The sequence below is a fragment of the Cryptomeria japonica genome, chromosome 1, assembly GCF_030272615.1.
Source record: "Cryptomeria japonica chromosome 1, Sugi_1.0, whole genome shotgun sequence".
Classification (NCBI taxonomy): Eukaryota; Viridiplantae; Streptophyta; class Pinopsida; order Cupressales; family Cupressaceae; genus Cryptomeria; species Cryptomeria japonica.
In genome coordinates this window covers 142,332,891-142,360,125 of record NC_081405.1, presented here as the reverse complement: position 1 = coordinate 142,360,125, position 27,235 = coordinate 142,332,891, and the positions used below count along the sequence as shown (strand labels likewise).

The window sequence follows — 27,235 nt, the reverse complement described above, 5'->3', positions numbered from 1 at the left end:
GATTATCAAGGTATAATGTTGAAAACTTTTGGCAAGGTGCCCTAGGTGATCAAAGAATGGAAAAGCTCAACATGCAAAGTTCTTCGACAAGGCTCACAAGAACACAAGATGACAAAAGGAAATTTGAAGAGTACAATCAATTTGGTCACCAAATGCAAAGGGAGAGTTTTCAAAGATCAAAAACATGTTTACAAGTGTGAAAATGAGCAAAACATAAGCACTTTATAAAAGCTAGGTTCATACGCACAAACATTTAATGTTCTCACTTTTTGTGGGAAAAAGATATGCAGGAGTAACAATGTAGGAAATTTCATATGTTTACTCGTGAGTTCCACAATTCCCCAAGATGCATTCATGCAAATATGTGGAGGAAAGAGAATATTAGAGAAATTGGAGTCAAAAGCTTTCCCATGTTTGGAGGCAAAGTCCACCTATCCCTTTTGCATTGACCTTGTTTTCTTTATTATTATACTTCCAGAATTTTCACATGCACATCAAGTGAGGTCGTAGGAAGCACTTTATTTCCTTCCTTCGAGACTCCACATTCTTCTATTCACGAAGGCATTTTAAAAACACTTTTTATCTTCTCTTTCGTACACCAACCACTTAGTACTTACAAACATCCACTAAAGAGTTGGCAATGAAGCTGCCGCACTCTGCAATGTGATGAAACTGGTAGCAAACCATGCAACTCCTAAGTGCACAACCTCCTTTCTATTGGTGTGCTCTCTCCCAAGATTTAGGACCCTTGTATGGTTGCAGATGTATTTAATTATGGTCTTTGCATCTTTCCTTATGGTTTTGACCCATCCAAGCTTACCTATGTTCAAGAAGATGGTCAATGCTATAGCCAACACAAAGGATCCAAAAGAGAATAGGATGCTTCATCTCAAGTAGTCTACCAGCTGCTGCATATGCAACTAGATTGTCAATCACAACCTGCAGAACATTCTCCACGCCCACCTTATCCAACATGTCATATAAGGTATTGGCATTTTTCATGTCATTGCAAGCATCAAATGACCTAAGAACACCAATTGCACACCTAAAGCCCCATAATAGTTGATTAGTGTGTTAGCTCTGCCATCCATCTACTCATCAAATAATATAGTGCAGCCTATTTTTGCCAAACCTCCTTTTGTTTTTGAACCATAATATTTGTGTTTCTCACAAGTCACAACATCCTACAGGCTCCAACAATGGCTCATTAAACCCATAGTGTTTCTATGTCTTGAACCATATTCCTGATATGATCAACATAGTGATTAATCTCTCCTACTGAGGGCTCCTCGCAACATTAAATCATATGTTGTAGTACCAAAAATTGGTACATGCCAACTTGGCCTCATGAAACTATTTTTGATTCAATGTAGTAGCTTCCAACAAAGGTTATGTACCAAGAATATTAGGAAGAACAAAAAAACCATGTGTTTGTGATTGTGAACTATGGTTACTTGCAGCGTGAGATCCCTATATCTGTCAGTCAATGCAAAATGTAGGGCCACTTAAATCTGCCTCTAGCTCTGTAGAACTCGTGATAGCTACCATCACCAATGCCTCAACCATCCTCTTTTTCTCTATTTTCTTCTGCTTGCAAGACCAACAAGAGCCTTAACTTCTTTGTCCACTTCATTACAAATCACAACATTTTGGCCACAGATCCATGAAAAGTGAAATTCAAGGCAACTGATGCCTCCCATATGTAGGACACAATAGTTTCATATCACCATTCTTGGCCATATAACTACTTTGTCGTGTTTCCAAGCAGGATCCCTAGACTTGACACCACTTTTGTTGCTTGTGAATGTCATTTTTCTTTTGAAAAAACAAAATGAAATCATTGCAAAAAGAAAAGAAAAAAAAATTTTAAAAATCCTAGTAGCTACAAGAAAACAATTTTAAATCAAAAATAAAATAAAGTCCATGTTAACACTAGTTGCTAGAATGAAGGATAATAAAACAGAACGAGTTAAATTCCTCTCAAATACAGCTGATAAATTAGCTAAAATCAGTCAATGTCCACTCAGAATTGCACAATATCACCTGCAAACAAATGTAATATGGTCAAATATGACAAAAGGTCAAAGGCTCAAATGAAACAATGTGAAAAATGACAAAATTTGAGTGTTTTAATGGGCAGACTGGTCTTTATTTCTTCCTAGCAAGTTTTCCTATTGGACCTGCAAGTTTTTGGCAATTTTTCAACAGTTTTTAGAGAGAATTTGTGGGCGTGTTACTAACAAGCACTGTTTGCTTCACAAATACTCGCAAGTTGGTGAGTTACTCACCAAGTTTTTATACTATGTGGCGAATATTCACCACATTTACATTTGAAGTGCTTGAGTAACACAAGCACAACCTCTTAGTCATAAACTAACATTTTACATTGAGTAGCCTCTTCATTGTTTCAATAGTGTTATTGTTCATTCAAATTATCTAGTGCGTCATCAATCACATTGCCTCGATGTTACAAATATCATCATCCTCAATGAATTGCCAAGGATATGAAAATTTAGGCATTGGAAAAACATTGGCAAATAAGGTTGGTAAATCAAAAGATATATTATATATCACTTAAAAATTAAAAAAATTAACTTAAATTATGAAAAAGAAAAATTAAATTAACTTTTCCATTATTTCCTAAATTTTGAATTAATTGTGGTTTTTAGAAAGAACGATTGTTTTCACTATTAGATTGTTGTCCTCATTTTTGTTTCCAAAAATGAAGGACCATTACATAAAAATTTTGTGAAAAAAATGAAAAAAATTACTCTATGGCATGCTTCCTGAGGCAGAATTTCGACTAATCCTTGGACTGGCTTAATCCTCAGTCCATCCTCGAACTACTTTTCAAATTTTGTCAAATTCTGGGTTCGTTTGCTATGTTTTTCCTTCAATTTCGGGTTTTAAAACCCCGACTGCAGGTGGAGAATTTTCTTTAAATTGCAAGTTTTAATGATATTCATTGTTTTGGTCTTTGTAGGGGAATTTTTGGCTTATTACATGTGCACTTTTATTCAAGGATGAATACTTGTAATTTGTTTTAAATTTCCCTTTTATTGTTTTTATCTTTTTTATTGTTTTTTGGTCTTTTTTAGTTAAAATAGGGATTTTTTGGCTAAATTACAAGTAAACTTGCAGTTTGGTCTAAAAACCCCTACTTTAGTGATTTTTACATGTAATAGGGATTTTAAATCCCCATTACATATGTGCAAGCAAGAATAACTTCTTGTGGGGATTTTATTTCCCTTTTAAAAGTAATTAAAACTTGCATTTCTCTCCAAAAAACCCGATTTTGCCTTGCAAGTGCATTTTTAACAATTTTAAACTTGCAGTTTGTTCCAAAAAACCCAAATTTGCTTTGTAAGTGAAAAAATGAAAAATCAAACTTGCTATTTGTCTAAAAAATCCCGATTTTGACTAAATATGAGGAAAAAGTGAAATTAGAACTTGTCATTTGTTCTAAAAAACCCGATTTTCACATATTTGTGCATTTTGAACTTGTTCTTCTCCTCCAAAAACCCGATTTTCTGTTGGAAGCAAAATTGTTGAAGATTTCAATCGATTTTTGGGGAGGAATTCTAGGAAGGAGAGGCGATTTTGTTTCTACCCTATTCTTGTGTGTTTGAAACCACTTGTCACGCCATTTGGAGGTTGCATTTACTGTTTTTTTGCTTCAAATCAGCAACCACGTTTTTCCAAAATGCCACATTTTGGGGGATTAAAACTTCATCAAACTGCATTCTCCTAAATCGATTTGAACTCTCCTACCTAGGCGTGGAGATTGGAGTTTTATTTGTGCCATTTTATTTGCTTTTGCTGCCACATTTTTTTTCATATAAGACATTTTTCTAAAAACGTGGCAAGGGTTTGGCATCTCGGTTTGTCTCTATTTATTGGTGTGTCTTCTCCATTCCAAAGATTGTTGCATTTTTGGAGAAGCATTTTCAATTTGAAGAAATGTATGTTCTCTTTCCTTTCTTTCCTTCATTTTATTGTTTTCTTAGTTTTCTTTCTTAGTTGCATTTTTGGAAATATGTTGTTCTTCCCCCAAAAATCGGTTTTTGTGAGAGAAATCTTCCCCTTGGTATGCAATTTTCGAATTGCATTGTTCTTCCCATATTTCCCTCTTTACTTGTATTCGGGATTTTTAATCCCGATTACAAGTTCGCTGGAAATTCTTGTTCTTCCCTTACAGTTAAGGAATTTAACCATTTTTTGTTAAAATTCCAAGTTGAAAAGATGTGAAATACCTTCCCTTTCAAATTTGGGTTTTGAAAACCGGATTACATGTTGAAGAGTTCTTCCCATTTTCATGAAAATAACATTCCCGGATTTTCCCATTTCTATCCATTCATATTTCCCATATTCGTACTTTCCATTTCCGCCATTTTCCGCAAGTCAAATTCTCATTTTCCATTCATTTCTCCATTTGCAAATTTACAAGTGTACTTGCATTCGGGTTTTAAAACCCCGATTGCATGTATGTTCTTTCCGACTTGTATACTTGCGAAAATTTCCCGAAGATCCGAAATTGGTCAAAGTCAAGATTTTCCCATTTCCATATATTTCCCCTCTTCCTCTCACAAAATCGTGAAGTTCAAGAATCGAAGTTTGTCCCATTTGGAGAAGGAAGAATGATATTTGCAACTGACTATGATGTTGCCTTAACTCTTTTAAGTCTTCATCACAGTATTTCGGGTTCACAATCAATGTCAGATTTGCCGGCATCTCCAGCTTCAAAGAAAATGAAGTACAAATATGACAAATATCAAAACGAGGTTGCGCCTTCTCAGATTTTTTCTCCTTTGGATCGCATCAGAGACACGGAAATAGGGCACGTTGATATGTCAAAATTTGTTAATAGGGTGGAAGATCCATAGGATAATAACTTGCAGCGGTTGTTGGACAGCCATATCCACCATGCATCATCTTTCCCGGTGGCTGCCTTAGAGCCTGAGTTTGTTCTCACCTACACCCATCATTTTGACAAAGAGACAAGGGTCATCAAAAATGATGATGGTGAGGCAATAATCTGTCTTGATGTAGATACAATCGAGAAGGTCTTCAGAATACCTCCTACACCTGTTTATATGGAAATCTCCAAAGAAAGTGCAGAGTACTACGTGAAGAGGGAAAAAGATTGCAAGCGACACATCAATAGGTGGATCCAAGAGCCACGAGCCTCCTTCTCAAGGTGGGCGAAGTTGTACCGCTACGATTTCAAATGGGAGATTGGAGACACCATAACCCTTCTCAACAGGATGATGGGCCTTGAGTATTTCAATGTCTTTGAGCCATGGATGTACCAGTTCATCATGTTCATAAGGCAGTCTCATCACATTTCATGGGGAGAAGTCATCAACGATGCATTGTGCGAACAACTTGCAGCAGTTCCTTCCACCATGACCTTCTTCATGAATTCATATTTGGTATACTTAGCAGCATCACTTAGACACTTTCCAGGTCTTTCTACCAAGGGTGATCGCTCACTTATACCAGTTTGGGAGTATTATGACCAGTTGCCGTTGAGACCCAGCAGACTGCATTTCAGAAGAGTCCAAGATGCATTCTTCGGATATTTCATGTGTCAGTTTGACAGAAATCTCAGGCACAAGAGAGTATCAGATGAGGCATGGGACAAGGTGAGCGAGTATGGATGTTTGTTTCTACAATTTCCCACCTTCACCTATATGAGAATTGGATGCTATGGTGGTCAGCCATATATGCTTCCTAGATACCCGACTGATAAGATCATTCTTATGGAGTTGGGAAGATGGATCATGGCTGTCCACACTTTTCAATCTGCTAGACACAAGGTTGGAATGGGGATCTCTACCACAAACCCATTGAAAATTGGCCGGTATTCCCTTGTCACATCTGTGAACGCTAAGGCCATGGAGACTGAATTGTAGGAAATCAAGCTCAAAAGGTTTAAACCTAGAGCTGATTTTGATTATAGGGGTATGAAGGAGAAGATCAAGAAATCTTTTGTGCACGTACATCGCATTGAGGACATCTGGGTAGATCTCCGCACAGAAGCCGAAGTTCTGAAGATGGATTACTGAAGGCTCACTGTTGAGCAAATTGTTGATTTGAACCAAAGTTCCCAAACTCGGACTCGGCTCGGACTCGGCAAGGCCGACTCGACTCGTGACTCAGCTATGACTCGGCAAAATTTAAAAAACCTTGAAATTAAGAGATTTTTAACAATTTAAAACTTGTTTCATGCACCCATTATTGAATAAAGTCCAATTATAATGTGTGCTAGCTTGTTATGCCATGAAAGGCATGCTGGTAGAGTATCTACTTGTTTGGGGCTTCTGTTTAGTATTTTCTTTGGCCAAATTGAAATTTTGGGAGCACCAACATGAGACATCGTGAACATCTTCACTTGGAAACTGTAAGGAATGCTTGTGTATGGTAGCATTAAATAGTGTGCTTTTTGAACTTAGGTTTTACCTTGGGACTATAGTTGACCTTGGTCTTTCTTGGACCTCTTAGTTTTTAGGCTATATATATGTTGGATGGAAGGGGGAATTGTGAGGCCAGAAGGGTTTGAAATATGCTCCTCAGAGACATGTCCCTTGCCAAAAATAACCTTGTGCCCCATGGGGGGATTTTTTGGGATGTGGGGGATAGGTAGGAAATATCCCCAACTCACCCCCTTTTTTCAAAATTTTAAGAAACATCCCTGTTGTGAGGTACTCACACATCGCCCCATTGCAAATGAAGACCCCCACTTTTTGCTTTCTAGGGTTAGCTCTTTTAGTTTTGTTGTTGGTCGTTTTAGTGTCTTAGCCTTTGCATTGAAGGGATTGAGTTTCTTAAAGGTCATCAGATCAGGTGGATCTCCTCAAGGTGGAGTGAAGGAGGTTAGGTCAGTTGAGTGATTAGGGATTATTTAGATCATTCCTAGGGTTTTTGTGTACTATCTGGTCACGCTTCAAGTTGCTAAATCAAACCTTGGTTGAATGCATAGTGTCCTCCTAGGTCCCATCCCTTACATCAAGGTCAGAGTGAACTCGCCTTAAAAGTCTGGAATGTCATCTTGATCCTGAAATGGCTTGAAATTTGACTAAGTCTGGAAATTTGAAGGATCCTCCAAAAACTAGATTTTGCATTATAACTCATGGAGGTCCGAAACCACTCTCAAACATCCTGACAATATATATGGAATATAACTTAAAGTATAAGAAAGAGAAAAGACATAAGGAAATGTCACTTATACATAAATGTTATATTCCATAAATGAATCCTGACGAAGATACTAACTTGTCAAACAAGTCAAAACATTGACCTGTGGTGGCCGAGTTTTGGAGCTTGGACTCGGCGAGTTTTGCCATAACTCGCCTAACTCGCGAGTCAGGCGAGTTATGGTCAAAACTCGCCGAGTCCGAGTCCCGAGTCAGCAAAACTCACTGAGCTTGGCTCGACTCGCCAACTCGGCGAACTCGCTTGACTCGCGGCGAGTTTGGGAACTCTGAAATAATTAAATAATTAATTTTTGAACTTGGTGGATATCCCACAAGGGATGATTGATGATGGGCACATACTTGATCCTGAATACATTTCACGGAGGGTTGAAGAAGCTCCACTTCCTTTGATCCAATGGTCGCACAAAGAGTGCATATCCATCCTTGAAAGATTTCAGCCTATCTTGGCCAACACCAACGCATGGCTGAAAAGTAATGATGTTAGACTTATAAAAATCAAGGTTGGTAAAGAAGATGATTCTACGGGGCCTCTTGGACGTAAGTCTGAGATTCAGGTTGACAACAAGGAGGGTGCATCTTCTTCAGGCACAAGGATCAAGTTGCGAGTCAGTCGTGCAGTAGTGCTTCCTCCTGAGGAGACGACAGTTCGTGGGAAGGAAAAATCACGATTCCATGTTCAGGTGAGACGTCTCTTGAGATCATTCCTCCAGTTTCCATTGAGATGCCTCTTTCTCCTCCTGATTTGCTTGTGGATGAGTCTCCTCAGAATGCTATTCCCATTTCAGCATACGAGCCATCTCTTGATCATCAACAAGAGAGTGTGTTGAAAGTTCCTGAGGATATTCCTACTTGCATCCAATTATCAGAAATTGATACTTCCACTTCTAGTTTTGAAGAATTCATGAGGCAATCTTCGTGCCCATTGGTAACTGAGCAAACCATGGTCGCTGTCCAAACAAATATTCCTCCCAAGATGACCACGGTGATTCAAACAGAAACTGCTTCTCCTTTGCCTACGGCTTCTAGTGGAGGGGACTTGATGACTTTGCCTCCATGGCTCAGTTCTTTTACTCCAAAAAGGAAGAAGCAAGAAATCTCACCTGATGCCTTTGATTACCAGCAACTGAAACAGTCCAGATCCAAAGTTGCTAAGAAGGCCAAGACTATCTCCAGAATAACTGTTGACAGCAACAAGATGAAGGTAGCTGAAATTGTGGAACCTATTGCAGATAAGCCACTTGAAGAAATGTCAGCTGCCGATTATAAGGTTACAAGGATAGAGTTGGGAAAACAGACACATGAGGTCATTAAACATGATGCTCAGTTTTCTGTTGCTTCATTGGTGCAAAGGTGTGATGAGCTTCTAGTAAAGAAAGACAAGCTAGAAGAGGAAAACCGACAACTTATGGCAGCCGTTCATAAAATTACAAAACCTGCTGATGAAGGGAGTAACTCCATAGGTTCTTCTGGTTCCCAAGAATCAATTCGTGGAGTGGAAAGGGCTGCTCAGAAGGTACAAGCACTGGATTCCTAGGTTGATCAGCTTCACGATCTATGTGCACAGGTAATGAAAGACATTTTTCAGATAATGTCTAAGTTAGAGGCCATTGAGGAGAAACTGGATCAAACTTCTACTACTTTCAAAAAGAATTTGGAAAGTGTTGAAGAAAGTTTGACAATCTGGCGTACCATGCCCCAACAACAGCTGAGTGTTTTGCAGGAGCATGCCATCATCTCTTCCAGGGTCATGTATTTGGAATTTGAAGAGCTCTTGGAAAACAAGGCCCTTGTTCTTAAATCCCTCATTGAGGAGATCGGTGATCCAAAGAGATTCTGGGGCGAAGTTTTCTGAGATATTGTCTCACATTGTGAAAGGGCCTCTTGTAACATAGTAAGTCAGGATGGAGAGTTGATTCCAGAAGAAGAAGTTTTTGCTGATTTACAAATGAGGATTCATAATGAATGGAGGAGCGAACAATTCTCGGCCGCTTCAATTCAGACATTGATGAAACACCAAGCCTTTCTGCATGAAATCCAGTCTATCCTGGATAAAAATAATTCTACACTCCTCCGGTGTCATGACACTATTGTGAAGACCATGGTTGTTGCCAAGAACACCCATGAACCGAATGTTAGGGGTAAAAATGTATGTTAGTACGAACAATAATTATAAGTGTGTTATGTGTGTTTATGTTTTGTTGTTGCCGAGAGGTTCCCGTCGGGTAGTTGGGAGTTGGTTACGGTTGGCAACTTGGCCAACCGTCGGGTCTATATATTGTTTGGTCGGAACCTTGACAGAGGGAGATGATGTATGGACAATTCTGGACATTAGAATAAAGATATAACTTTCTGGTCTAATTATTATCATTTGTCATTTATGTTATGATGTACAATTGTTTTGTTCGATGAATGTTTGGTACGTGCAGGAACTACTGTGTTATCTGATTATTCACCAACTATACATTTAGGACTAAACATTTTGGCGTTGTTGCCTGAACGAACCTGGAGATAACTATGGCAGCAAGCAGAAGCAATTAATGGGCCGACCATTTAACTAGCAATTAATTGTCATGGATAGCGACACGCACGAAGAGAGTACCACGGAAGAGGAACGAGAGGATCGGTTGACGGCAGACTTGGTGGAGTTGTGGGACGTGTCAGTCACACAGTGTGTATGGCGAGAGGCTCAGGAGAGAGCCGTCTCGAAAAGTACGGTACGTGTTGAACTCACCGTCAGCATCCCCGTCTTTGACCTACTCAGAAGTATTCCAAGGTTACTCGCCAGGAATTTGATTGCACTCCAAGATCAAAGGGAGGAAACGGCAAAGGAACTTCGGCGGCAACAAGTTCTCTGACGGTACGAGGAACGGAGTCGTAGGGAGGAAGAGGAGAGGGAGGCCAGTCAGCGTCGTACCTCTGGCACTTGATGCCCCTACAACCGAACAAAGACAGACGTACCACTGCTACCGAAGGAGTAAATGAGGGAACTGTCCGGCGATCTCTGCGCATAAAAGAACAAGCCGACAGGAGACGGCGACTAAGAGAGGTTGCCGACTCAAGGAGTCTGGAGAAACACAGCAGAAGTCGAAGTGTGAGTCGAAGTCGTAGTCGAGGGAGGCAAAAACCGTGTACATGGAAGGAGTTGGCTGAGGTCGCCAGGAACCTGCCACTTCCAAACGTAGCAGAGGAAGATCTCACTGACCAGGCCCCACACTTGACGTCAAGTGAAGAAGACTCCAGAACCGAATCATAAAGCACCCAATCGGAATTTTTTGAACAAGGAGAGGAGGCGGTACGAGACCTGCACGAGGAAATCGCCACTATTTTCAAAGCAACATTATCCGGCATTAAAAACTTGTCCTTGTCAGAGGGCATCAAAATAGGAAGATCGGATCCGGAAACCCCGGGAAGGAGGGACTATAGAAGTGAAGGTGACCAAAGCCCGGTTGGCAGGGGCCCAACCAGACCAGGAGCGTACGGTACCCTCCGGACACATAGTACCTTCCCGGAATATAGCCATTTCCAAGCACTGCATAAAACCGCACATAAAAGAAAGATGGCACACACCCCAGAGAAACAAAACTTCCAAAATTCATGGGCGACGGGTCAGAGGACCCCGTACGGCATTGCAAGACATGTGTCACCATCTGGGAAGCAAATGGCCAGGACGATCGGGACTACTGGGTAAAGGCATTTCCGGCGACTCTGTGAGGAATAGCTATTGACTGGTACACAGACCTTGATGCTCAGCATAAAACATCCTGGAGCAATCTAAAGAAGGTCTTCGAGGAAGAATTCAAACTCCTATGAGATAACAACAAGATTGTGGCAGAAATTTACAACACCAAGCAAGGAAAAAATGAAAGTGTACGCGCATATAACATAAGGCTGAGGGAACTGCTGAACAAAATGGAGAACTAGCCGGCAGATGGCCTCTAGAAGTGGTGGTTCGTGGAAGGATTGGTACCATCCCTGAGAAGGACGATGAAAGTAGTCCCTCCGCCATCGTACGATGAAGCATACAACCGCGCCATGGATATTGAAAGTGAAAACAAGACATCCTGGAGGAAGCGACGGACCAGCGATGGTGACAGCATGGACGACGACAGCGACAGGGGATCCAAAACCGTGCAAGCACTCCGCAAAGATATGATGAGGATGATGAAGGAGTTAAAAGGTGACAAAGAAAGTGGTAGGGAAGGAAAGGAACTATGGTGTACTGACTGCAAGACCGAAGGACACACTAAAGGAGGTTGTCCCTGTAAAGTTTTTTGTGACATCTGCCAAATAACGGGACATTCCACTAAGGAATGCCTATACAACTTGAAGGCACGGAGCACACAAGTGCTCTACGCCCAACCCGACCAAACCACACTGTCGGCAACACCACCGAGGCCAACAACAAACTCTGACGCCTCACCTGGAGGGTACAGAAACAATCGGCGGGGTAGCAATAGATCCAATAATAACACACCGAGGAGCAGAATTCAATTAGACGGGAAGGGGCGACCCATGATTCAGTGCAGGAAGTGCAACGAATGGGGTCACTTTGCCCGAGAATGCCAACACGGAGGTGATGTAGGAAGTTTGTTGTGCAGATGGTGTGGTCCAGGAAATCACGAGGACATAGATTGTCCAAAGCAAAAAGGGGTGAACATGCTCGATGTGGAGGGATCAAGAGAAGACGTACTGGCAATCACAAGGCTGCAAAACAAGAAAGCCATGTACCCGGACCCTCGCATAGAAAAAGAAAGACTTCAGGAGGCAAGGGCGGATATCCAACGGGCGATGGCTGGAGAGCAGAGGGCCTCGCACCTGGCTTCCGATATGCCAGTCCGGCCGGAACCAGAGAAGGCTATCATCAAGCAGATGTTACAAACCACAATACTCGTACGGGTGTACAACCTTCTGCAGACCATGCCACAGATAAGGATGGCTTTGACAAATATAACCATGGACAGTACCCTCGTCCAAGAACACCAAACGATGGTGGAACCATGTAGTACGGACCCGGTGAAGGAACTTGGTACGGATGCCATGATCCCTATGCTACTCGCGGTGGGCGTTGAACAGAAACCAGCAGCAGTAGAGATGGATATAATGGCGCAAAAGCTTACAAACACCATTGTTGATGGTGGATCTGGAGTCAACATACTACCAGAGGAAACTTGGCGAAGCCTCGGCAAGCCTACACTCTGGCCACCAACCTTCCACCTGGTCAGTGCCAACCAACACGATATCAAACCCCTCGATACCCTCATGGCACAAAAGGTGGTAATTGGGACACAGCAATTCCTTTTGGATTTTGTAGTCATCCCACTAGAAAGGAAAGCATATGACGCTCTTCTAGGAAGGGGGTGGCCGATCATGGCCAAAGCTAATCATAACTGGAAAAGGAATACACTCTCAATCGAGAGTGACGGTCATAAGTATGTAATTGATCTCAGGAACCAATCAGTCAGCGAAGAGCTCGCATCATCGAACTCCGACTCAGAAGATTCCAATCAATGGGAGTGGGGCTCTGAAGGAGGCAGGGGAGGGAAAGAGCACGACGAGGAAGGAGTGTTGGAATTGGACGGGTGTTCAGAGGATGGAGCCAGTTCACTGGCGGGACTTTTTCATTGGCAAATGGAGGACTACGAGGTCTTCCACCCAGAATGTCACATGCTACAAATATTGAGTTGGGAGAATCAAGCGGTGGGACGGAAGAACAATCCTTTCCCCCAGAGTACGATAGATATCAAGAAGGAATGGCAAGAGTGGATGACACGCCAGCACACCAGTTTGAAAGGGATAAACCCATCAAGTACGAGGAACGAGATGTGGAGAAAATTAATTTGGGCAATGAAGCAGAACCACAGGTGATACTAGTAGGAGATGACTAGAACCCTGTGCTAAAGGCAGCAGCCTTCAAGATATTTCTGGAATATAAAGATGTCTTTGCCTGGACCTACAAAGACTTGAAGGGGGTACTGCCGGAGCTATGCGTGCATCACATAACCCTCGTACCAGGAGCCCAACCGGTATGAAGGAGGTCGTACAGGATGAACAAAAACTACGCAGCCAGAGTCAATGAGGAGATCAATAAAATGTTGGAAGCAGGGATTATATTCAAAGTGGAAACAAGTGACTAGGTTTCTCCAATAGTCATCTCCCTTAAAAAAGAGGCTAATCAGATAAGGATATGTGTGGATTTCAGGTACCTGAATGCAGTAACCATCAAGGATCCATTTCCGATCCCATTCACTGACAGTATCCTAGAAGAAGTCGCAGGGCACAAAATATACACATTTATGGATGGATTCTTCGAGTACAACCAGATAAGTATTGTGGAAGAAGATAAGCTGAAAACCACATTCGTGGTGGAGGAAGGAGTGTATGCCTATAATCGCATGCCCTTCGAGCTATGCAATGCGCCCGCGACCTTCTAGCGAATAATTTTGCATATTTTTGACAAGATGTCGGTAGGGAATTTCAGAGCATTTCTAGATGATTGGTCGATTTTTAGCGATCAGGACACCCATTTGAAGGCTTTGGGAGAATGTATGGAAAGATGTCGGAAGGCTAGGTTAGCCCTGAATCCAAAGAAGTGCAGGCTTATGGTACCACAAGGGAAACTCCTAGGCCACATCGTCTGTAAAGAAGGATTGAAGATAGACCCAGACAAGATAGGAGTAATCGTCAACATGGAAAGCCCAACGAACGTAACAGGGGTGAAATCATTCCTCGTCCATGTCGGCTACTACCGGAGATTCATCAAAGGCTTTGCCCAGGTGTCGTGGCCATTAGATAAGTTGACAAGGAAGGGAGAGCCGTTTGTGTGGGGTACAAAGCAAGAGGAAGCCTTCAAGGAATTGAAAGACCGGCTGGTGAGTGCACCGATATTAGTGTACCCAGACTGGAACAAGGAATTTCACGTACACATCGACACCTCCAACTTTGCAATTGGTGCTACTCTCGCCCAGGTAGGGGCGCAAGGACTAGACCATTCCGTCTTCTTTGCAAGCCGACTTCTGTCAAAGGCCGAACGGAACTATAGCACAACGGAGCGAGAAGCACTGGGGATGGTGTACGCGGTACAGAAGTTCCGACATTACTTGTTGGCTACGTCGTTCACATTTTATGTGGACCATCAGGCACTAATGTACCTAGTGAATAAACCAATCATTCAAGGGAGGGTAAGCCGATGGCTACTGCTCTTACAGGAATTCACCTTCACCATTGTTGTACGGCCAGGGAAGTCCCATGTAATAGCCGACCAACCATCAAGGATCAAATCAAGGGAATCGGCTGAGAGGGTAAACGAAGACTTTCCAAACGCACACTTGTTTCAAATCATAATACTACCAACCTGGTATGAAAAGACAGGCCAGTACCTATCTACCTCCACATTTCCAAACGAGATGCCTTCAGGGGAACGGAGGAAGTTGGCACTAAAGAGCAAAACCTTCCAACTAATCAATGGACTTTTATATAAGATGGGTCCTAACCAGATCTTGAGGAGGTGTGTCATGGAGGAGGAGATTCGCCGTGTACTAAGGGAGGCACACGACGGATTGGCAGGCGGACATATGGGACCAGATGCAACCGCCAAGAAAGTACTTCTAGCAGGTCTATGGTGGCCAACCCTACACACCGACACCCGAGAGTGGGTGATCGGATGCGACACTTGTCAACGAGCGGGAAAACCTCTCAAAGGGACTTCATGCCTCTCTTCCCGTCACAGCCACAGGAGCTGTTTGAACGATGGGGTTTGGACTTTGTGGGACCTCTCAAGCCAAGTAACCTACACCGGTGCAAATATATTGTAGTTGCCATAGAATATCTCACCAAGTGGGGAGAAGCTAGGGCCTTGCCGAATAACACGGCTCTGAGCACAGCTAGGTTCTTGTACGAACAGATTGTCACCAGGTACAGGATACCACTCCAAATAACCAGTGACAGAGGAGTGCACTTTGTCAACCAAGTGATCCGTACCATGACCGTGGAATTTAAAATATTCCATAACCTATCCAGTCCGTACTACCCCCGCGCTAATGGACAGGCAGAAGCAACCAACAAGGTGTTGGTATCAATAATCTACAAATCGTGTGGGCTGGAACAAGAGGACTGGGAGGAAAGGCTACCAGTTGTGCTATGGGCCTACCGTACAACATACAAAGTCACTACCGGGTATACACCGTTCTAGCTCATGTACGGGCAGGAGGCAGTAGTACCAGCTGAGTACACCGTGCCAAGCCTTCGAGTGGCGGTAGAAAATCGACTAGGGGACACCGAGAGCACGAATGCAAGGCTTGATGGGTTGATAAAGCTAGATGAGCAGAGACTGATGGCACAATGGGCAACTGAGGTGGCACAACGTCGGCGGAAGCATTGGCACGACCAACATCTACGGAAGGCCAACTTCTGACCGAGACAATTAGTTTTGAAGTATAACGGGCAGAACAAACTTCGACTAGGGAAGTTCAAGGTCTATTGGCTCGGACCCTATAAAATCAGAGAGGTCGGTAGGAATGGAGCAGTGAAGCTCATGACTTTGGATAACAATCCAATTAGGGACCCGGTGAACGACTCCAAGTTAAAAATATACAAGGAAAGAAATAAACCTGTGATTGGGATCAACATGCTAGGATATGCCACGAGAGGACATTGGACCATTGGTCAAAGCAAGGAGGTCAAGGAAGACCCGGTGGTTAAAGGAGAACCCTATCGGAGGGATGACGACTGGGCGAAGCCCTTGTCGGCCATGGAAGAACAACTTGTGCCAAAAAGGGTGGAAGGTGTAGCGATTCCCAGGATTCACAAACATCTCACGAATGCGTATTTGGGAGACCCAACTGTGTGGGTACGGGTTTCAGGATATTGGAAAAAGTGGGCCACATACGAAGGAGATCGGGAGGGGTACGTTGCATATGACATTGACGAAGAAGCAGAAGCTCAGAGGAAAGCTGAGAAACCACTAAAAGGGGTACAGCTGGTGGACTTGGAGGAAGAACTCAACCTAGAAAAATATTGGGCAACCCTAGGACCATGTTTAAAAACGGTACTGAAGACAAAGGACCTATTTGTCATCGCGTCAGGAGCAAGCAAGGTGGAGGCCGGACCTAACTCATTATACCGGGTGATCCCCAACCCGGCTAGACCACCGGAGATCGACGGAGAAGAGTAAAATGGTACCACCAATACGGGGACCGATACATTGACGGCCGCTACAAGGGTGTGGGACCCGCCCCACTGGTGGACAAAATATGGGACCTAGAATACGTAGGGACTTGCTACGCACAAGAATGCTACAGAAGACTACCACATGTGTGTACATGGTTGCACGACTCAGAAATAAAAATGAGGACGCCCAACAATACACCAGGAGTAAAGAGGAGGAACAATGAGGAGGGAGACTCCAAATAGGAACTAAACAAGAGATGGAAGGAGGACAAGGCGAGGAACGACGAACCAGGGAAGAAATGGAGGAAAAAGCAAGGTAAAAGGCCGATAAGAAGGAAACAAAGGAGACAAGAAGAGCCCTTGCGTGCAATAACGAACTCAGTAAACCGGCCAGTAGCCTACATCAAAGGGCACAATCAGGCCAAGCGGTACCGAGGTAAACTAAAGGCAAGGAAACTAATATTGAAAAAGTCGTGCCCGACAAAAGAAGTAAGACGATTGGCAAAACAAGGGGTCTTAAAAGCTAAAGAGGGGAAATACAAGGAAAAAGCGAAGAAGGCCAAATCAGCAGGCATTAAAAAATTGGAATGTCAGGCAAGTACAAGTAAACACAGTAAGGAAAAATTAAGGTTACTGAAAAAGCAAGTATTTTATGTTGAATTAATAAAACATGTATACCTAACCCTAACCCTCACAAAGAAAAGTGCTTATAAAAGTTGCCACGAGACCCCATTAGGCACAACGCAGGAAAGAGAGCAGGGTGAACCTGATAGCCAGACAGCATTGAGCAGAACCACTGGTACGGACGCCGAAGGAAGCCAGAGGAAGTTGATCAATTCGTACAGTGTACGGACTGCATAGTTTGGAAGGCAAGAGCGCCAGGAAGCTGGGCCGTATGGCGTACGGATTGTAGGGAGTTGTCAGCAAATTATACCGTACGGCGTATGGATTCAAGGCACAGGGGAGTCGAGCAGGAGCCACTATACGGCACACAAAGCACAACAAAGAACGCAAAGTCACCGTATGTGTACGGCGTACGAAGTACGCACATGCATGAACAAGGACCACTGTACGACATACGACCCCCATTCACCGTACGTGTATGGCATACGGTGCACATTGTTTTGCGTACGAAAAATGGAGTAAGAGTCAACGAGAAATACCGTACGGCGTACGGCGTGACCGTACGGACAAAGCACGAAGAAGGGGCACATCTTCACCATACAGTGTACGATCTGCGCAAACCAGCACGTGCAGAAGCAAACAAAATCCGTACGGCGGCAGACAGGGAAGCATAAGGAGTGAGACGGCAACACCCTACCCGTACGGCAGGCACTTGTCAGGACAATCAAAGCATGCAAGTATAAGAGGCGAAGGGCAGGTCCGCCAGAACACAAGGAAGAGACCGTACAACAGGGAAACTAGAAGTGACATAATGGGTCGTACCAACTGGCGAGACAATCTGGCAGACGATTATAATGACTTAGGAAGGGGTATGGGCAGAAGAGCAAAGAAAGGCAATTGCAGTACAACCATGACTGCCATAGAGCTTGCCAGCAGCAAGAAAACCAGGAGCAAACCGAAGGCAACAAAGGACTCAGAGGAACTCGCGGCAGCAAATGTAGCATTCGAGAGTGTGACTGGCAGTGAATGTCGTACCTGGTGGGAGGAAAACCCTCCAGACCATGTGATGAAGGAATCGCTCAAAAAAGCACAGGTCGACCACACTGTGTAAATGCCCATATTCAACATTAAAGAGTTTGAGCCAGTCCTACGGACCATGGTATCCGGCTATAACCCGCACGAACGAGCTTCGGTCATCTAGTTTCAAGGGCACACAATGCGGGTTTCATTCAAACCTGAGGGTTTCAGGCACGTATTTGGCATACCGGATAAAGGAGCATCCGTTGCCAAGCCAACCAAAAAACTCACCAGAGAAAAGAAAAAATGGTTGATGGACCTAGTGTGCAGAGACGACCTCACGGAAGAACAGTGGAAGAGCATCTGGGTCGACAGCAGAGGAATGAAACGTAGCTTTATCAGACCAGGAGAATGGAGGATGTTAATGGACCTAGTTAAAAGCCGCCTGACAGGGGCAGTCGTGCCTCTAACATCGCCATATGGATGATTCGATTAATGAACGGGATCAGATGCGGGAAGGTGTACAACTGGGGGCAACTCCTGGCAGAACGCATCCACAACTTCCTAAGATTGGAACACAAAGCATTCTACATGTGCCATCATGCCATCAGCTTATTCCTAGATGTCGTACACCTGCACGTACCGCCAGAGGCTTGGGGGATGTTTGAACCTCGTGGACGAGTTGAACCAAATAAACCCACCATGTACTACTACATTCACCTGGACATCCTTGGCGACACAGCGCAACCCGCACGGAAGAGGAGGAAACTAGACACATCTGTAGAAATTGAAGAGGTTAGCAATGCCGAGGATTCAGAGGAGGTGGAAGAAACAGAAGAACAGGAAAGTGGGGATGAAGGGTTCCATCTATCAAGACACACCACTATAGAGGAGGAAGAGGAAACAGAGTCATGGCAGCAGGAAGAAGATGAAGAAGAGGAGCAACAGGGGGGATTACAGGCGCAATGGAAGAGTACGAGGGTAAAATTTACACCCTCAAAACTAGCCTCGGCACACCTGGTACCTCAAGAGGCGCTTACAGTCGCCAGCCCAGTAGGAGATGTACGACCAGTGGGGGTACTATTCTAGAAGATTAGAGAAGGGGAGCCGCCGGCACAACGACGAGTATCGTTGCCACAGATCAGTCTGGCCGTACTGGCAGCAGGAACAGAAACTGGTACGGCGGCGGAAGGAACCGGTACAGCGGCAGAATGAGCTAGTACAGCGGCAGCAGAAACTGGTACGGCGACAGCATAAACTGGTACGACAGCAGCAGAAACCGGTACGGTGTCAGCAGGAACCGGTACGGGATCAACTAACCTAGAGGCAGCCTTGGATACCATGACAGATGAGGATATAGACGCCTCGCTGGATGGATGGCTAGGACAGTTCGTGCTCGCCCCACACCTTCCCCCCTCCCCTGCACCGCATAACATGGCCATCGGGCCAGGCATGACCTCAGATAGAGAGATCACTGTCCCAGACGAGGAGAGATCCACTGATCAAGAGCAGCAAGGAAGGGACGAGCAGAGCAATGGCCCGGAGGGAGCTCTCACTGGACTCCATATCACACCACCTGATCCGAATGACCCAGCAAGCTCACTCGGACGATTTCTGGCAAAACTATAAGGGCTCTCTGATGTTGCACGCGGAATGGCGCAGCTTACTGGACAGATGGAGGCCGGCAATTCAACCAACGCTACACAGCTGTATCACTTCATGGCCCAGGGGTGCAAAGATGAGTTCACACAGCACTTTGAGCAGCAAGGGTGGCCGGATAATAGTACACCTGAGATGATTCAGAACTAGTCCCACAAGCACTTGATTGGAGGCTCGGGCACCTTAGGCACCACTTTCTGCAGTATGGAGGGGGCTTTCCGAGAGGTGTACTTACAGATGCAGTAGCATCAAGTGGAGAAAGAGGCCCAACAGATGTACATAATAACCCTGGAAAAAGAGAGTAGGAAGCAGACGGAGTTGGCCACAGTAGAGAAGAGTTTGAGGAAGGAGATGGAAATGAAGATGACTACTTGTGAGGCCCGCTACAGCATGCAGGAGGAGGCACGGGCATTGGCAGCCCAGGTGGCGACGCTCACTTCCCAGCTGGAACAAAAGGACAAGAAGCTACTGGAAGCTGCTCACATGGTAAAGAAAGCTCGCGAACGACAATTGTTGGCAGAAAAGAACCTAAAACTCCAGGCCAGCCAACAGCCTCCTACAGCGACCACTACAAGGACGCCTCCTCCCTCTTCTCGGTCTTAGCTATGTTTCATTTCAATTTCTCTAGTTTGAGTCGTCTAGAAGACGACTACGTTTTTGGGGGGGCTAATGTTAGGGGTAAAAACGTATGTTAGTACGAATAATAATTATAAGTGTGTTATGTGTGTTTATGTTTTGTTGTTGCCGAGAGGTTCCCATCAGGTAGTTGGGAGTTGGTGACGGTTGGCAACTTGGCCAACCGTCGGGTCTATATATTGTTTGGTCGGAACCTCGGCATGGGGAGATGATGTATGGACAATTCTGGACATTAGAATAAAGATATAACTTTCTGGTCTAATTATTATCATTTGTCATTTATGTTATGATGTACAATTGTTTTGTTCCATGAATGCTTGGTACGTGCAGGAACTATTGTGTTATCTAATTATTCACCAACTGTACATTTAGGACTAAACACCGAATCCCGAGGAACTACAAATGAGCATCCAGAAGTTTAAAGGATTCATGTCTTCACGTAATGTAACTTAAGTGTTTTTCAACACTTAGTTGTATTTTTCCACTTTTGTAATCTTTAGTTGTAATTTTGTTTTGACAAGTTAAATGTAAAAGTGTTTTTTGTAAAATGCAAGTTACACATTACTTGCACTTTTGTAATTACATGTAAGGCAACTACAAGTTGTGTTCAATCAGGATTGTAGTTGGAATAAGTCTTAGTTAGTTATTGAATAAGTCTTGGTGGTTGAGAGAATCTCTCAAGTTAGTTAGGATCCTCCCACCTTATTCTCAAGGCTCCTCTTCTATAAATACTTGAGGGGTCTATTGTAATATTTATCTTTTGGGAAAGCAAACAAAAACTCTGCCAAATTTACAGCAAGAAGTCTTTGAGCTTATGTATGTGAATTGAAAGTTTTGAAGAATAATAAAGAAGGATCACTCAAGTTTTGAGTCTTTGAGCTACATGTTTGAGTTTGAATCTTTTTATTTCTTCCATGCAAAGTGTTTCTAAAGGAGCTTAGTCTAATCTGATTTGAAGTCTTTGAGCTGCAAGTAGAGAAGATTAATTAAAATAGGAAAATCTCTAGAAGGAGCAGCAAGTCTTTGAGCTTGCGTCTATTCTTGAGGAAAAATTATTGTTTGATAAGAAATAGCAGCAAGTCTTTGAGCTTGCATTAGTTCTTGTCTTTGTGTTGAAAGAATAGATTATTCCAGTCTTTGAGTTGTTGTCTTTTATTCGTTGTAAAATTTAGTATAGCAAAGGGTAGATAGGACTTCACATAATCAAGTCTTTGAGCTTGATATTGCTGTCCCGTCCCAAAGGAAGTGACGGAAGTCTGCGCGCTTTCAGGAAACTTCATTTCCTTTCTCTCATTTCACTTGAAAGTGGTTACTGCTGTTCATATTCAATCGCTATCCTTTTCTGTGAAGAGAAAAGGATATTGTCTTTCTTGAAAAAAGAAGAAAGATTGTTGTCCCATCCTATTTTATTTTCAAAGTTGTAGTTAGATAAGGGGAGCCTTCCCTTAATTAGGAGAATTTTTACTCGTGTGCTATGGTTGAAACCACAGTTTTGTATATTTCCCCAAGTGTACAAAATTTTCAACCAACATAGACAATGACACAAACTTTTTAAATCACTCAAGTGTGTATACCTACATATTAGTTATCTTCAATGTCACTCTCTTGGAGTTATTTAAGATTAAGTCGATGCATAACTTCTTGGTTTGGCATTTCTAATGGGGATAGTTTGATATAGCATTCCATTTCCATGGCAACAATACAGCGTAGAAAACATATCATTTTTCAAGAACACATGGTTAAATAGAGAAAAATGCAGAAAAACACATCAAAATAAAAATAACAATAACAATATAACCTTCATGAAAAATAACAAAATGATAATTTTGTTCTTATTTGTCAGGTACCCGTACAATGCATAAACATCTAAATACAAGTAACAAACTAACATGTCTCAAATATGAAAATAATAACTATGATGAAAATGGTTGCAAACATTCAAATTTACAATAGCATCAAAGTTTCAAACACATGTTTTATAATTTAAAAACCATTGCATTTTTTTAAATAAATTCTGATTTTTTGTTTGTAGTAATGTTCACAATTTTTCAAATTAAGTGACTTTTTTTTAAAAACCAAAGATTTGATCAAGTTCGTTCAAGGTTTGAATGTTGTGCCATATGGGACAAAATTATGCCCAATTCACTTTACTCACATTAGTTTGATTAGTAAAACTTTTATGGCGTAATTCATGCTCGGACTACGATAAATGTTTTGAATGGCACTTTGGGACATTGCACTTTGAATCATATTCTGGGCATTCTGATTCTTCTACCAGGACGGGTGTGAGACTCAATCATATAAGATATCATCATGGATCCCCTGATTGTGGCTACATCACCAGCTTCCTTATTTCTTCAAGGGGTTCTTTAACTTTGTATAGCATTAGCCTTACATCTTCAATCCTCTCTAGCCATCTGATTTTGCCACCAAAGATTGCCAAAGCTCCTTCAGAACAGACCTTAGATGCCATCTTCTGACTAATTGTTATTGACCAGAAAGCAGTAATTAAAGCACATTCTGCTTCCAATGAGGGCTAATTTTGGATGACTTTTTACTCATCTATTATGATATGAGTGCTTTATGACTTGTCGCAATTTCTCTCTCCAAACAATATTATTCAAGTATGTATCACGGTGGTTAGTGGCTTTATGAAAACATTTTCTATCTAAAGACAACAAAAGGTTTTTGCTTAAAATTATCTCAAGAAGGGTTTACTCTTTTGTCATTAACTGTGAAACTCTTGTAAATGCCAGAGTTTGTGGGTTCTCACTTCATGAGCAATGTCTTATTTAATGCTTTAGGCATTCTCTTACTTTTCCGAGAGGCATAAATTATACATACAGCAAAGACTGGTGATTGTGTAATGTCCATGCGTGGTTCACATATAATGGGTGACCTCAAATAATTATATTAAGTCTTCGCATATTTTTTTAAGCTTTAACTTTTAAAGCATTATAAAAGCCACAGCCTTAAAGCTTTAAGAAAAAAGAATATTAGTGTGTTTTCAAATAGATTTATTTTTGCATTATATTTAAACCATAAATATATATATATATGAAAAATGCTAATAGATTTTTTGAATATTGAAATCTCTCGGCATTTTTTGAATAGATTTATTTAAGATGTCGGAGCTAGTACTGATATCATAGATAGTTGTCTTTTAAGTCCATTGCTCAACATTTTTTCATTTGTGAAAATGGATATAAATATTTTCTTCCTTTCTTCATAGGACCCTTCCAAACCTACAATTTTGATCGATCATATAATGTATTAATAACTATGGCATCTTGTATTGATATCTCTCAGCATTTTAAAGATAAATTTATTTAAGATGTCAGAGCTGGTACTGATATCATAGATAGTTGTCTTTTAAGTCCATTGCCCATAGTCATTTGTGAAAATGGATATAAAAAATTTCTTCCTTCCTTTATTGTACACTTCCAAGAGTACAATCTATCAATTCTATCAATAACTATGGCACTTTTTATGGTTAGTTTCAGTTAGCTCTCATCCAAATTTGAATTCCAACATGCAAGAAGATCATATTTTGAAAAGGTAAAAACTAGATTGCGATTATAAAACTGGGAAAATAAATGCAAGACAGTAGATAGAACACTCCAAAACATTCTGAGACTGACATCTAATAGCTCATAAACAAAACCCACAAATACATTGGCAATTTTTTTTATTCAGGAATCACTGTAGATGAGAACTGAAATTTATTTCCAATGTTTACTACTCACCAGCGCCACTTAGAAACACAAACAAGAATTGTGCCATCAAAGTATTGACATTTGCCACAACGAGGCAAAATGGAGAAACCGCAACAACTGGGGAACCACCAAATGTTGTTGAAAGTGATAATCTGTGCATAGCCATATTAGTTAAAAAAATCAACATAGGCAAGATAAACTGAGAGAAGATCATATGCAAGCAACAGAAATAGGTGATTAATTTAATAATCATCTTTTTAAAATTTTAAATATACCCTATCACTAGTTTCTGTGGGATGTTTATAATAGTTTGAATTATGCAATACTGTTACACTCAGACCCCAAGTTTAAATATAAAACTTTGTATTCGCCTAACACCAAAAAGGCTTACAGGCATCTGAAGTAAATAACCATTCATACAAGGGCGAAACCTTTTGCCATTTTGGCTAATCTTTATATATCAAAGTTTCTACAATTATTTGTGTGTTGTACATCATGGTTAACAGTGCCAGATATATGTGTGCAGGCTTCTGGTTTAAACTGTGCATATTTTTTTATCAACGATTTAGAACACACTCAGTGCTAGATATAGCTAAGAAGAAGCAATCGCAATTTGAATATATAGGTTATGCTGTTAAGCATTAAGTTACAATAAGAGTATCAGACCAGGATCCAATAAAGCTATTCATGACTAATGCAAGGTTGAACTATAAGTTTTACTACAAGGAGGCATTTGAAAAAGAATATACTATTAAAATGTCATTAGGTATTCAAGCAATGGGTGCACAGTTTGGACATTATCAACACAAACAAGAAATCAGAAATCGTTCCAACACAAATATGAACAATAAAGTGTCCACAATTGAAAATCCTTTAAACTTATTAATTAAATTAATAATTGTTTGACTATTTTAAACTACATGACTAGTTATTCAACTGACTGAAGCATGTTGTTAATAAGAGAAATTGTTCGTATTTGTTGCTCAATTACCAAATAATTCTAAATTAGTTTAGGAAAACATATAGAAAGAGAAGCTCCGTATGAAATGTTGCACTTTTCGATGAAAATGAATTGCTCCCCAAAGAATAAAAGTATGTTATCAGACGTCCTTGTTGTAAGGGAGATATGCATGCATATACCTCTTATGCTATACTGAATGGCATGTGCATGTATCTTATACCTCCAAAGCAAGTTAACAACTTAACACACACACGCACACAAAGAAATCCCTCACTGTTTGTGAAAAGATCAAAGATGCACCCTAGACACAACAAGATGACCTATATGATATCTTTTCACTAATTCTTCAATGGGTTACCTCTTTTGCATAGTGATCAGATTCTAACACACTTAAATTTATTGACAGAGAAATATGAATAAATTTGAGGCACAGTGAGGTAGCGTCCTGGTTGGGTCAATTTGGCAGGGTAACAATATCCCTTGCCGTGTCTTCAACAAGCTAGGCTTAGGGATGGCAACTAGCGCATACAGCAGAATCGAAAGGAAATCTATCAGATTGAGGCAACTTCAATAATCTATCTGTATTGGGTAACCTGGTACCTCTATCCCTAGGTTATCAAAATTCAGCCATGTTTCATCTATTCTAAAATATTGAATGAAAGTAGGATATATTTTTTGCTAAGGAAATCAATGTGTTTAATTTGTAACTGGAAAATACATTTGAATTTGTAATAAAGAAGGCTCATTATGCAGTGATATCTCTTTGTCTGTAAATTTTCTGTGAATTCAAGTGTGGTGTAGAAGTCAGGTATCTTTTAATGGTATCAAAGCTTAAAAACCTACCAGCTATGGTGATTGATTGATGAGTGCGAGGGAGCAAAGGTACCAATCGAGGGAGAAAAAAAAAGGGACCAGTATGAGTGACCAAATCGACGAGGAGACAAGAGCTTTCTTTAAAAGTTCTGAGGAGCTTCATCTCACCATTTCAGAAACCTTAAAAGTGGCCCAACTATTGAGAGGATTCAAGCCAAAACAGAATGATGATAGATATGCTAATGAGAAAAGTGAGGGAGGCAGCTCGAATAATGGGAAGACAGTTGCAGATGAAGGAAGCACTTCAGCCAATACCCGACCATTTAGAGCTAAATTCTTGACTAATGAAGAAGTGGGTGGAATTGAACCAGATCAGCCCAATGAGATGGACCATCTCTTAGCAGAATATAATGCTTTGAGTGAGGCAGTCAAGAACAACATGTCTTTTGTGGTCTGAAAACTAAAGGCAGGTGTAGGGGGAAAGGGTATGATGAGAGGAAGGATATTCAGTACCACTTGGGGAAAATTACCGTACCCAATTTTGATGGGACAACCAGCACTACAGCAAGGTCATGGTTACAGAAGCTTGATACTTATTATTCCTTGAATCCCATGACAGAAGGGGAGGCCATAAATTCGCCACCTTACACTTGGAAGGAGTAGCTCATGAATGGTGGTACCATGGCCTAGTAACTCAAGGGCATCATTCCATCTCTACCATAGAAGAATTAAGTCATAGGTTGATTGAGAGATTTGATAGGACAGATCCAGAAGTCCATTTTAGGAATCTAGCACAATTGAGGCAAGATGGCAAGGTGGAGTATGTAGACGAGTTCCAAAAACTCACTGTTATGGTACCCGATGTGACAGATAGGAGACTCATTGTGCTCTTTGCTGAAGGATTAGTTGAGACTCTCAAAGGGTTACTCAAAGCTTTAAACCCTACAACGTTTCAAGATGCCATCACAACTGCACTCAACCTCGAAGATTCAGTTACTAGGGATAGCTTTAGTAAGAGGTCAAATCCACCCATGCAGTCCAAAAAGTTGTTCCAAAAGTATCATACCCCCAAAAGTACTAACAACGAAGTCAGAATAGATGGATGTAAGTCGAAGAGAGATAAGAAGGAAACAATTGTGTTACACATGCAAGGAACCTTGGAAGCCAGGACACCGGTGTTTGGGAATAGGACAAATACACTACATAGAGGTAATTTCTGATGATGATACAGGAAGTGAAGGAGTAGAATCTGAAAAAGAGTTTGAGCAAGTAGAAGGACCAGCAGGAGGCACCCTTGCAGCACTCACAGGTGAACCGCGTTATAGTGCATTCCGCATAAAGGGGTTCTTAAAGGTCAGAAAGTAATCATTCTTGTTGATAGTGGAGCCACCTATAATTATTGTTAATGGTGAGGTGGTAAGAGTTCC

General features: G+C 41.8%; 1 protein-coding gene across 2 annotated transcripts in view; it reads right to left on the bottom strand.

Annotated features, from left to right (window-relative positions):
• Positions 1-27,235, bottom strand: part of LOC131027577 (uncharacterized) — a 193,138-nt gene that overhangs the window by 130,582 nt on the left and 35,321 nt on the right. For both annotated transcript variants that reach the window (XM_057957663.2, XM_057957662.2), the window contains exon 3: positions 24,065-24,186. In XM_057957663.2, the coding sequence (XP_057813646.2) occupies positions 24,065-24,186 (122 nt within the window). The remainder of the gene's footprint in view (positions 1-24,064; positions 24,187-27,235) is intronic.